The sequence below is a fragment of the Prosopis cineraria genome, unplaced genomic scaffold (assembly GCF_029017545.1).
Source record: "Prosopis cineraria cultivar Desert tree isolate PC_DT_omini unplaced genomic scaffold, ASM2901754v1 PC10, whole genome shotgun sequence".
Taxonomy (NCBI): domain Eukaryota; kingdom Viridiplantae; phylum Streptophyta; class Magnoliopsida; order Fabales; family Fabaceae; genus Prosopis; species Prosopis cineraria.
The window spans coordinates 14,735,591-14,749,489 of record NW_026555341.1 but is presented as its reverse complement, the minus strand read 5'-3'; the positions used below and the strand labels follow the sequence as shown (position 1 = coordinate 14,749,489).

The following is a 13,899-nucleotide window of genomic DNA, read 5'->3' as shown; positions in this document are numbered from 1 at the left end:
AAAATCTCATATATATAAGAAATGTTTATATAACTATATTTTAGTTTAATGAGAGATTTACATAAATTTTTAAAATGGAAAAATATTTATATAATTAAAATAAAATCAAAGGATGGTGAGTGCGATTTCCTCTAATATTAATTCACGGGACCCAATTCATAGTCAAAAGAAACCCTATTCACGAGAGCGTTAGGCTTGCCGTTTGTGACTCAAAAAATTAAAAAAATAAGTATTCACCACTCATCAGTCACCGCACGAAAATGTCACGGGGCGGCGACGTCGTTTATTCAAAAAAATTAGCTTCACAATCCTTGATATTTGAACAATGATATAATTATTTTGCCCAAATTAACTTGTTAAAATTTTGATTTTCTAAAAATTTACATCTTTTCAATTGTACTCTTAAATAAAATAAATATAATATTTGACTTATTTAAAATTAGAAATTCAAAGTCAAACTTAATGATCAATTAATGGTTGGAAGAATGGAAATAAAATCTCATATATATAAGAAATGTTTATATAAATGAGAGATATTTTACATAAATTTTAAAATAAAATTTTTAAAAAATAAAATATTTAAATAAAAGGATAAAAGGATGAGTGCGATTCCTCTAATATTAATTCACGGGACCCAATTCACGAGAGCGTTAGGCTTGCCGAACCCTATTCAAAAAATTAAAAACTCAAAAAATTAAAAAAATCATCAGTCACCGCACGAAAATGTCACGGGGCGGCGACGTCGTTTATTCAAAAAAATTAGCTTCACAATCCTTGATATTTGAACAATGATATTTATTTTGCCCAAATTAACTTGTTAAAATTTTGATTTTCTAAAAAATTTTACATCTTTTCAATTGTACTCTTAAATAAAATAAATATAATATTTGACTTATTTAAAACAATCTCATTACTTAGTAGAGTAGAATATAATAAAATAAGAGTATACTTGAAAAAATATATAAAACCTACCCAATTTATTAAATTTTAAATGTTTTTAGAAAATGCTTATATTTTACTCCTTCTAGTCTAAAATATAACCATTTTCTCCAAACAAATATTGATTCCAAATATAAGTAACTTACTATGTATAGAAATTTATTTCATTTTATTCCTTATATTTATTAATCTAACTTCTTGCATTTTTATTGCTTGAAGGTTTATTAACATAGGATTTTCTATATGTAATTTATAACATTCTTGTTACTTATTATAAATTAAAACTGAGGATAAAAAGAGAAAACAGTACGTTGTCCATCCTTTTATTTTACTTAATTATATAGACATTTCCTTTATGTTGAAAACTCAAATAAACCTTTATTAAAATTAAAATATACGTTACTTAAACCCTTTTTTATATATTTAAAATTTTATTTTCATCAATTCAATTGTTAGTTGACCATTAAATTTGACTTTTAAACTTTTAACTTGACCAACATGCCCCTCTTTAACATAAAATTATCTAAAGTCTATAATTACCAAAACATTTATATTTGTATACAACTAAAAAAATATAATTAATACATTTTCAAATTTTTATTATATTATAAAATCTATTAATTTTTATCATATTATAAAATATTATGATTTTGATTTTTATCAAAGTTTTTAAACTTATATATTTATATTTTTTTAATTTTATAAAACACATACTAAATACATTTTTCATCACAGAATATAAAATGATATAAGTTCAAGAAATTTTATAAATAATTTAAATTTAAAATTTAAAATTTGTAAACATATTTTTTACAGTGAAATGATGTAACTATCAGATTAATATAATTTGGATTTATTATGGTGTGGGGTAAATTAGTAAATAAAATTTGTTTTAATATAAATTTTAATTTAAAAACATGTTTTTAGAATCCAGTTAGAATATTTCTAATGAAGTTAACAAATTAGACTAAATTGTATGTTTTTAAAATGAAAGTCTGTATAATTAAGGCAAAATAAAAATATGGTTAGAACATTTTACCCATTACTTTTTTATAAAAGAATATTGCAATTTTGTTTTGAGGACATATCATCTAAAGACTCTTAGAGAGTTTTTTTTTTAAAAAAAATCAAGAAGAATCTTAAAAATATGAAATTTCATTGCATCCACATGTACATATCTTAAAATAAAATTTTATGAGCATATATTTGGATTTTGATAAGTAATCATACATAATTAATAATAACCCTTTTAGAAATGAACTAATTGTAAAAACTAATAGCACATGCTTAATTGTAAACAAACATTTATTTGGGTGCATAGGTATATTTACTTGTCTTGTATGAGTAAGGATCTATTCAAGTTTTAACTTGTAACCATATGTAAGAATAATTTATTTATAATTAATAAGTAACTATAACTGATAGAACATGTTTAATTATATGAGTGTTAATGTTGTATAAACAAAACATTTATTGGGGTTTTAACAATTAAATCATACATAATTGACAACCTATTAAATTATTGAACTTTAGGGGTCTCTAATTATAAAATCTTATTTTTAGAGATGTGTCAAGGAAGTGTAGTGGAATTTCAGATTTTCAATGCCTTTCTTTGATATAACAACTTTTCAGGGGTCTTGGGCGATATTTTCCCTTTTGTTTTTGTAGCTTGAGGAATTACACCAACTTGAAGTCCACGTTTCTTAAGTGTACTGTTCAGTTATTCGTCCGTCATTACTCATCAAGTCATCAGTCTCGTACGCATGGCCCCATGTCTGAACACGAAGCGTCGTGTTAGAGCCGTTGATAATGGCAGTAGAGATACAATTATATTTGAACCCTTCAAATCTATCGATTTCTCTCCTAACACGTAAAGCACAGAGAATCCGAAATTGCTTTCTCTTCTATCTAATCTTCTCGACATTCAGAATCCGATTCCTTGAGGAAATTACCAGAATACCACCGGAAAGTACCAGTATTATTCTCGAGAAATCACAGACCTCACAGTTCCGGAAGCAGTCTCCTTCGTTCTCTACGAAGCAATATAGATTCGTCACTCAGAAATGTCACCGGACGGCGACGTCGTTCCGTCGACTCCGGGGGCATTCAGGCTCCGGTGGGACGTCTTCTTGAGCTTCAGAGGTGCGGATACTCGTGGTTGCCTCACCAAACCACTCTTCAGCTCGCTCCAATCTCACGGAGTTCGGGTTTTCTACGATGACGATGGATTGGATCGCGGTGACCAGATAGCCCCGAGCCTGCTCGAAGCCATTGATGATTCAGCGGCTTCGATCATCATCATCTCTCCTAACTATGCTTCTTCTCATTGGTGTTTGGAGGAGCTCGCCGAGATTTGCAAGTGCCGGAGACTGATTCTGCCGGTGTTCTTCAACGTAGACCCGAGAGATGTCCGGAAACAAGGAGGTCCATTCGAAGATTCTTTCAAAATTCACGAAAAAAAGAGGCGTGAAGACGAGGTAATCAGGTGGAGGAAAGCTATGAACAAAGTAGGTGGAATTGCTGGCTACCCTTTTCGAAATCCCAGGTCTTCTCTCTCTATTCTCCTAACACTCTTTTAATTTTTCCACCGTTACGTCCTTACTGAGTAATTTGTTTAATTTGCTGTTATAGTGAAACGGAAAATGACTTGACAAGGCAAAAAGAAAAGGAAGATGACCTTATTCGACTTTTAGTGAAAAGGATTATGAGAGAACTGCGTAATACGCCGGTGGGTGTGGCTGAATTTACCGTTGGACTCGATGCTCGTATTGAAGAACTATTGGAATTGTTAGAGGTGAGATCCAACGGCATAAGAGTGTTGGGATTGTATGGGATGGGTGGGGTTGGTAAGACAACCCTTACGAAGGCACTTTTTAACAGACTCGTTGTGCATTTTGAGCATCGCAGCTTCATTTCAAGTGTCAGAGAATTAGCTTCATCCATAGATGGAGGTTTAATTGCTCTGAGAAAAAGAATCATCACTGACATTTCCTCTCAAGCAGTTGACGATGATGATGTTTCTGCTTTCAGAAGAACAGTTAGTGAAAATCGTGGCCTGATAATCCTGGATGATGTGGATGATGTGAAGCAGCTGGATACTCTAATAGTTAAAAGAGAATGGTTCCATGAGGGAAGCCGTATATTAGTCACCTCAAGGGATAAAAGAGCTTTGCCTGAGACTCATGTTAATGTCTTGTACGAGGTTAAGACATTGGATGACCCCAAGTCACTAGAACTATTCTGTTACCATGCAATGAGAAGAAATGAACCTGCAGACAAAAAATTTCTGAAATTGTCCAAGGAAATAGTGTCTCTAACGGGAGGGTTGCCTTTGGCTCTGGAAGTGTTTGGTTCAATGTTGTTTGGTAAGAGAAGGGAAGAGGAATGGGTTGATATTGTGGAGAAACTGAAGCTGATTCGACCTGGGAATCTGCAGGAAGTGTTGAAGATCAGTTATGAGGGGTTAGATGAGCAAGAGAAATGCATCTTCCTTGACATTGCTTGTTTGTTCGTTCAGAAGAGGATGAAGCGAGAAGATGTGATTGATATATTGAGGGGTTGTGGATTTGGAGGAGAGATAGAAATCACAGTTCTCACAGAAAAATGTCTGATCAAAATCCGAGAGGACGAAACCATTTGGATGCATGATCAAATTAGAGACATGGGAAGGCAAATTGTCGTGGATGAGAACCTTTTTAATCCCGGCATGCGTAGTAGATTGTGGGATCGATCTCAAGTTTTTGATGTTTTAAGGAATGTCGAGGTAATTAATAAGGATCCTTAAAGATGTCTATAGTTTGAAGCTAATTTCCTTTTTATTTGATTTGAAGTGCTTAATTCGTCACTCCTTAAATTTTTATTTCCTTTTTATTCAATTTTCCATGAATTATTTTGCTTTCTTAAGATGTTAATTTAATTCTAACTAAATTTATTAAAAGCAGGCTACCTAATTATGATTTAGACTAAATTGAATAATTGATGGATATATAACATATATAATAACATTGTTCTAGCTATAATATATGATTAATGAGTTTTACATGTTTTTTCAAGAGTTTACATTTGTTTATGTAATGATTTATGTAGTTGGTCTAATTTACTCTTTCTGGTCCTTACTGCAAGGAACGTTCTTGATATAGTCATAATGAATATATATATATATATATATATAAAAGGTGTGTTGTAATGCTTTATAATGGTTGGATATTTTTTTATTTCCAAAGCATTTTGGTGAGCCTCTCATAAATTATATATGATAGCAAGGGTGGGAAGATGTATGTTTACAGGGAGAGTTACTTGTGTCAATTTTTGTGCTTTCAAATCTTTTTGGACCTAATTTTACAAGGTAGCATGCTGTGCATATATCATACCAAATGGAAATAGATGACACTAAAACATTGTAGGGTAAATGTGCAAAGTACCCTTTGAATTTTAGGTCTAGTAGCATAATAGACCTTGAACTTGTTTATTATATAAATTATTCTCTCAACTTTTAAAAACACTGCAATTTGGTCCTGCCGTTAACAAAATATAACTTTGTTAGTTCACTCGAAAATGATACGAAAGGATCACAAAAATTACAAAAAGACAAAAATATATATATAAAGGATAAAAGGACACAAAAATTATAAAAAAAGGATCCAAAATTATTTTTGGTCTTTTCCTTGTAATTTTTGAGATTTTTTTTTATCAACTAACATTCAAAATTAACTTTTATTAACCTCAGGGGCTGAATTTTACCATTTTCAAAAGTTAAGGGAACAATTTGCACAATAAATAAGTTTAGTGTTTATGATGCTATTAGATCTAAAGTTTAGAAGATAATTTGCTTATTTTTCTAATATTGTATAATGTATCAACAAAGATTAGTTTGGTTAATGAGGATTTGACTTGTAACTCATAAGGTCATGAGTTTAAATCCTGCTATTGAGGTGGGAATTTATAATTACCTTAGCTTTTTGAGTATGGAGATATGTCCTAATCTTAGTGAAACATCGAAACCAAACTCACATAAACTTTTACTTTATTAAAAAAATATATTACATAATATATAACACGTACCAATTTCTTATACAGTATGATTATGTTTGCTTTGGAAATCATAGGGAACTCGGAGCATTCGAGGGATGGTCCTAGACTTGGAGGAAGGATCTGGTAAAGATCACAAGGATGAAGAAATTTCTGGGAAAAACGTTAGGCGTGGTTCCCGCTGTTTCGCAAATATTTTGAAGAAATATTTTCAACGAGCTGAGAAACACAAAGAGGTTCTTGGGCTTCACACCAAGTCCTTCGAATCAATGGTGAAATTAGTGTTGCTTCAGATCAATAATGTCAGATTGGAAGGCAAGTTCAAATCTTTCCCTGCAGAATTGAAGTTGCTACAATGGCAAGGATGTTCTTTAAAATGCATGCCTTCTGATTTTTGGCCCCAAAAATTGGCTGTGCTTGATCTCTCACGCAGCAAAATTGAAAACTTGTGGAATCGGAAAGGCTACAAGATAAAGGTATGTATTATTCTTCATGCTTCAATTCAGTTCCCATATTCATTATCTCGTTAATTATTAGTTATTAATGCAATAATCAGTAAAGCATGGGAGACCATGTTATTAGAGCTGGTAATTTGGTATAAACTCGACAAACCTACTCAAATATGACCCTGAACCTAAATAGCTAAGCTTGAATAGCCTGTATTTTTTTATTTTTAATAAAATATAATTAAAATTACACAAAAATTGAAAATCTTAAGTTTTTAAAATAAAAAATGAAATTGACTATAAAAATAAAAAATAAAATAAAATAATATTTAACAATTTAAGTATTTAAACTAATTTGAATAAGTCCAAAAGCTATAGGTGATAAGGCGAGCTTAACTATATAAGGTTTTTTATGTTTTGATATTTTAAATTTATTTGAATAAACTCGGTTCAAATTAAGCCTGTCAATCCAAATTACGAAGCTTTGCCTCTGTGTTATTAACTTAGTATGGAAATCTTATAGTTATTGGTCACATTGGTAAAATATTGAAACTCGAAAGAATTGTCAAATTAGCTAGGTCACCTGCAGGGAAGACTAATTCCAATGAGGTCAAGGTGGGGTGCCTTAGTTTTGTTACAATGTTATGTAGCCATTCCACCAATTATGTCACTTAATACAATAACAATGTAAATTAAAATTGTACACATTACATACGCTCCAAAACCATTTTAGAACCAACAATATATATGGATTGGAGATTGATTTTTTCACGGACGTACGTGCATGTATATACATATAATATTTTGTATAATTATTTTAAATGGAATTAGTGACTTCATTATATGGCTTTAGGAAATTTTGGAAATCGAGAATCCAAATTCAAATCCCCCATTCTCTATGACTTTATCATCCTTTCACTTATTAAGGGTTGACCGGAATATCGATCAAGGGTTAGAGATTATTTTTCTTTTCTTTTTTCCCCATTGAGAAAGGCAATGTCCCTCAAATAATTTTTTTCGAGGGGCAATTTTGTCTTTTCAATATCAACCTTATGTGGGTCCCATTAACAATGACAGCACCTGAGGCTCACCCATTTGCCATCTGACCTGGATTCTCCCTTTCAACCGAGACGACGTCTTCCAGTACCCTGTAGTCATACTCGTGTCAATAGTCAAGCATTTCTGGTTTAACAACGGATTTGTGCTTCTCTGAGTTCTTCATTTGACACGTGCATTCTATAGTCACTTGTTTAGAAAGCGATGTTAATCCAAAAGGACTGAAGCTATGGCCTCCTCTGCCTTTGGACTGCGCCTTGGAGAGACACTGTGAGCTTCATGGCTGTGGCTCCCAAGGGGCTTCGATTCTAGTCGTCGGGTTCAGTGGCTGTGGCTCCCAAAATACAGAGTCCAATAACCCAAGTTCTTGATGTTTTATATGGCAAATTAATTCATTCCCACTCTTTCAAGCTCGGATTTGAGTCCTATCTTTATGTTTCTAATGCCTTGCTTCATGTGCACGCTTCTTGTGGCGATTGGGGTCTTGCGCAGAAGTTGTTTGATGAAATGGATGGAAGAGATTTGGTTTCTTGAATTCTTTGATATGTGGGTATAGCCAATGCAATAAATTTAGAGAGGTTTTGGGTCTTTTTGAGGCAATGCAGGCAGTAAATGTGAAGGCTGACGCAGTCACAATAATGAGGCTGTTTTGGCAAGCTCTGTATTCTAATTAAACCCGAAATGCTTTGATCTAAACGTGCATGATCTGAGAGATCTTGTGAGTCACGAAACCAGACTTGCCGACGTCGGAGAAGATGAATGGAGGAGGAGACGAGATTGAGAGAGAGATGGATTGGTGAGGGAGAGACGATGATCACGATGAAAGGGAAGAGAGAGCGGTCGCGAATGAGCGTCCGAGATGAGGGAGAACGTAGGCGTCGTTTCAATTGGAGAAGCCAGGTCAGATGGTTAAATGGGTCAGACTCACATGTTGTCATTGTTCAGGGGCCCATTCATAATACACATAAGCAGATTACAATGAAATTGACTGGTTCTTAAGGAAAAACAATAACATAGCTCTTCAAAAAATTATTTAGGAAATATTATCTTACTTTTTAGCACAGGTGCTCAGCGCTTTTTTAAAAAAAGTTCAGAGAAAAAATGATCTTTAGCCTAACATCAAAGGTCTGTTGCCCGCAATTAGCTGAGGCGTTTCTTAAAACTTGAATAAATTTATTTTTCTTCTATTTTTTGGGATATGCTGTGTTTGAGCTTTATCAAAACTTAAGAGAGGTAATATTTTACTATCAGTCAACTTTACTCTTTGTGCTAATACTAAAAAAGGTTACTCCCTCCATTTTTATTTGTTAGAAAAGCTGCCACTTTTATTTTATTTTTTTAAGCAAAATTGCAATTTCTTTATTTTCATACAGCTATTACTGTTAACCGATTTTTTAAAAGTGCATGATATAGTTTTTTTTCCTCTTATTATAGTTAACTGATTTTCTTTTAATATATTACTTTTATTCTTTTAGTATATTAATATAATGCATGAAACGGATTAAATCTGGCACGCAAATTCGTATGCCACAACTAAAATGCGAATATCATTCTATAATATCATAACAACATATGTTATGTTGGGTTGCAGATGCCAGAGAACATAATGGTCATGAACTTGTCCCACTGCTACCACCTAGAATCTCTTCCTGATCTCTCTGGGTGTCGACGTTTAGAGAAGATTGTTCTTGAGAACTGCTTTAACCTAAGAAGGATTCATGAATCAGTTGGCAATTTGACGACACTTCGTCATTTGAATCTGACTCTTTGTAGGCAACTTACTGAGTTACCCGAGGATATATCTGGGCTGAAACATCTAGAGAGCCTCTGTCTCTCTGACTGCTTCGAGTTGAAATCGTTACCAGGAAACATGAGCAACTTGAAATCACTGAGAAAGCTTATTGCTGATCGCACGGCTCTGGTAGAGCTTCCCGGGACTATTTTTCACCTTGAGAAACTTGAAATTCTTATTTTAAATGGTTGCCAAAACATCAAAAGGCTACCCGACAACATCGGACTCTTGTGTTCTCTGCAAGAGCTGTTTCTCAACCAATCTGGATTAGAAGAACTACCAAGTTCTGTCGGGCGTTTGCAAAACCTTGAGAATCTTGGTTTGATGCATTGTAAATCTCTCACTAGGATTCCTGATTCGATTGGAAATCTTGTATCACTTTCAAAGCTTTGGCTTTCTGGTAGTGCTATAGGGGAGCTTCCTTCTTCGGTTGGATCATTGTCTTATCTAAAAGAACTATTAGTGGGAAACTGTAAGTTTCTGAATAAATTGCCCGAGTCCATTAAGTCTTTGGTTTCCATTGTTGAGCTTCAGCTAGATGGGGCAGCGATCACAGATTTGCCAGATGAGATCGGAAACATGACATTACTCAAAAGGCTTGAAATGAGGAATTGCCAGATGAGATATCTACCTAAATCGATTGGCAACCTCACAGCTCTTACAACCTGGAACATTCCCAATGGTAACATTGTTGAACTACCAGAGTCCATCGGAAAGCTTGAAAATCTAGTCCATTTAAGGTTGGACCGATGCAGCATGCTCAGAAGGCTTCCTAATTCTATAGGACATTTGAAGTCCTTGTACCATCTTCGGATGGAGGAAACGGGTCTGACAGAATTACCTGAAAGCTTTGGTAAGCTTACGAGCTTAAGGACTTTGAAAATGGCCAAGAAGTCTGAAGATAACTTGCTTCACGATTCTACTGAAATGTCCTCTTTTTTCTGCAATATGGTATTTTTGACTGATCTGGATGCTCGTGGTTGGAGAATATCTGGGAAAATTCATGATGATTTTGAGAAATTATCGTGTTTGGAGAATTTGAATCTAAGCCAAAACAAATTTCACAGCCTTCCTTCAAGTTTGGCGGGTCTTTCCGTTCTCAAGGAACTCGCTCTTCAGAACTGCACCGAGCTGCTTTCTCTCCCTGCTCTTCCCTCAAGCTTGACAAAGCTGAATGCTGCAAACTGTAGTGCCTTGCAAACCATTCATGACCTTTCAAATTTAAAAAGTCTACAGGATCTGGACCTCACAAATTGTGTAGAATTGGTGGATATCCCTGGCGTTGAACAGTTAGGGTCTCTGAGAAGGCTGTACTTGGGCGGATGCATTGCATGCTCCTCCACAGTACGCAAGAGATTCTCCAAGGTTAATTCTTTCCCTCTTGTATGAATAATTTCATGTTTATTTTTTGGATAAATCGAATTGATGTGTAATTCGTCATTTTGTTCCTAGTCAACTCATGACCCCCTTGTCCATATATGACAGGTTACACTGAGGAATTTAAGGAACTTGAGCATGCCAGGAACAAGAATACCCAGGTGGTTTTCTGGACAATCTGTAAGCTTTTCGAAGCCCAAGAGCCGTGAACTAACTGGTGTAGTTATAGGAATCATTCTTTCAATCAACCGGGATATAAATAGTGAACTGCGAGATCAGCTTCCTGCAGTGGTTGATATCAAGGCAAATGTACTCAAACTTGGCGAAAATATATATAGTTCAGTATTGAACTTGCGTGGGTTGCCAAGAACAAATGAAGAAAACATGCACCTTTGCAGGTTCCCAGATTACCATCCACTTGTCTCTATTTTGCGACGCGGTGACACATTTTGTGTGACTCTGAGAAACCCGCCCGTGGATGAGGGGTTAGAGTTGAAAAAATGTGGGGTTCATTTGATCTTTGAAGGGGATGACGATTTTGGTGGAAATGAAGAATCCGTGGAAAGAAGTCTACGATCTGTTTCAGAAAAATTGGCCAAGTTTTTCAACACTTATGAAGAAGATAGCCCCGAAGATGGTGTTTGAGAGCAACGATGACGTGCATCACCTCTGATGAGCACCAAAGTTAAATGCTTGTTATACCGCCAAGGAAAAATAGTTGTCCTGCACTGTCAAGTATCAATACTTCTTAATGTACTTATAATTAAATAATGTTAATGTACTTCTTAATATCATACCCATGTGGCCTATGGGTATGATATTGAATAATGTTGGCAAGAGTAAAGATTCTTTCTTTATCATTATCATTAGAAACTGCTTGCCATAATTACTGATCAAGCCAACAGTCATCCTTAAAAGAAGAGTTAAGCTCTCATTGGTTAGCATGGAATAGAAACTGGGACCGAACCAGTCAGTTAGGTAATAACTATAATTCTTATATTAACAATTTTACTTTTGTAAGTTTTGTTACTAATAACTTCGGTTTGGATTTTAATAATCACTCCTTCTACTCCTTTAGTTATATTTATACAATAAAAAGATGAAAAAATTTGGTCTCATTTATAGGACATTGACTAAATTTTAATACTTCTCTCTAAATTCTTGCCTTTATTAAATTTTTTTAAATAAAAATATTAGTAATGAGATTTAATATTTATTAACGATAGATGTGAAAATTTATTAAATTTTAAGATAAAATTTATAAGATTTAAGATTTTTCTTAGTTTTAGTAAACATGCTAAAAGCGACTGATAAATAAGATCAGATGGAGTATTATTTTGTAAAAATAAAAAATGTAATTGTGTATAACAATTTATGTAAGATAAGTGATCATATGGACTTTAAAGTAATTATTATTTTGTGGTACTCTTTCATCATTTTTCTATTTTGATGAGATTTATTTGTCATTCTCCCTTAATTTAAGGTAAAAGAACAAATTAGCTCCTAAGCTATACATCAAAGAACATTTGGGACTAGAAACTTATTTTTTATGCAATATTTTCTTTCAATTTTTGAAAATGATGCAATCTGACTCTTGCTGTTAATAAAAGTTAATTTTGGTTATTAGTTGACTAAAAAATAATAGAAAAAATTAAAAAAAAGATCAATAAAATTTTTTTGGTCCTTTTCTATAATTTTTATATTTTTTTATAATTTTTTGGGTTATTTTCTATAATTTTTGCAATATTTTTGTCAATTAACGATTAAAATTAATTTTTGTTAACAGTAAAAGTCAAATTGCACCATTTAAAAAAGTTAAAGGAGAGTATTGCATCAAAAGTAAGTTTAGGATTCCAAGCACTTTCGAACCCATAATTTAGAGGATAATTCACCATTTAACCCAATATTTTATGCCTCTAATAAAAATGATGAGAAATGTTTACCAGTTTACAAGATTATGTAATGGTACTCAATTATGCCTCAATTGGTCTTGGAACAGATACTTCTCTACAAAATGGATACTTCTTTACCCTTATTAAATACAGATTTTTTTAATTATATAATTTCTCTCACCAACATTTAATGGAAGATAAAAAGGAAAAAATTATGATAAAAAAAAATGAATGACATGACTTACTCCAAGGAAATGAGCTTGGATATGATCATTTAATCAGCTTGGCTGGAGAAGTATTAAGGAAGATATCTACTTCAAATAAGTGTTGGAAAGGGGAAAAAAAAAAGAAAGAAATATACAAGATATATGCATGCATCCACCCTAAAATTGTAAATTATGACTGTATATATGCTTTTGGATGAAAAGGATGGAATATTGATATTTCCTTTATTTTACTATATGATATTTTTAATTTCATTTTTATCATCATGGATGATAATTTTTTTCTATGTTAAGTATATATTATTTGAATATATTAATTTAATCATGAGTTAATTATAGTCCAATTATTGAACTATGAATTGGTCTTGGCCGATTAAATGGCTGATTCAATCTTCTTAAACTTTCATTTACTTCTCATTGCAGATTTTTTAAGTTGGTAATTTTTTTAAAAAGAAATCTATGTGCTTGTTGGTCATCATCAGATTGACAGATTAAATAATGAATATTAAGTGATTTCTATTAAGAAAATTTTTTTTATCAAAATATATAAATGATAATTAAATCCCTTGAAATGCTATAATTTCTTTGAAGTTCTTAAACACCTTTCTGACATGAATAATTTTAGGTTAAATGATTAAATTGTCTCTTTTTTAAAATAAAAAAATGGGTTTATGTGATAAATTATAATTTATTATTTAATTCTTGTGATTTACAAAATAAAAGTTGTGGTTGCTTAAACAAAAGTTATAACTAGTTTTTTTTTTTAAATTTAAACTTCAATGATAAAAAAATTTTATGTGAAAAGTTGTGATTTTTGATTCAATTCTTATAATTCACAGAATAAAAGATATAATTATTTAAACAATATGATTGGTTATTTTCAGAACTTCAACTTTGATGATAAAATAAATTTCATGTGGGAAGTTATTATTTCTTATTTAATTTTTGTAATTTACAAAATCAAAGTTATGATTGCTTGAATAAAAATTATAATTTGGACAAATTATTTCAGAACTTGTTTATTAATTATAAAAGAAATTTTTTATGAAAAGTTATGATTTTTTATTCAATTTTTGTGATTTACAAAACTAAAGTTATGATTACTTAAACAAAAGTTATGATCAAGAAAATGGAACCAAGCCTAT

At 32.3% G+C, this 13,899-nt stretch overlaps 1 protein-coding gene across 1 annotated transcript; it reads left to right on the top strand.

Annotated features, from left to right (window-relative positions):
- The first annotated feature begins 2,811 nt into the window (after window positions 1-2,811).
- Window positions 2,812-11,501, top strand: LOC129284317 (disease resistance protein RPV1-like). The gene is made up of 5 exons (XM_054919738.1): window positions 2,812-3,484; window positions 3,571-4,702; window positions 6,045-6,443; window positions 9,061-10,626; window positions 10,747-11,501. Exons 1-5 carry the CDS (start codon window positions 3,003-3,005, stop codon window positions 11,281-11,283), a joined length of 4,116 nt encoding a protein of 1,371 aa, XP_054775713.1. The 5' UTR covers window positions 2,812-3,002; the 3' UTR covers window positions 11,284-11,501.
- Window positions 11,502-13,899: the final 2,398 nt, after the last annotated feature.

What these genes read in the sequence shown, in the direction of transcription:
- LOC129284317 (XM_054919738.1), top strand. Translation starts at nt 3,003, where the DNA reads ATGTCACCGGACGGCGACGTCGTTCCGTCGACTCCGGGGGCATTCAGG. An exon ending in ATGTTTTAAGGAATGTCGAG is followed by an intron (nt 4,703 to 6,044) that starts GTAATTAATAAG and finishes TGGAAATCATAG; the next exon opens with GGAACTCGGAGCATTCGAGG. An exon ending in TACGCAAGAGATTCTCCAAG is followed by an intron (nt 10,627 to 10,746) that starts GTTAATTCTTTC and finishes CATATATGACAG; the next exon opens with GTTACACTGAGGAATTTAAG.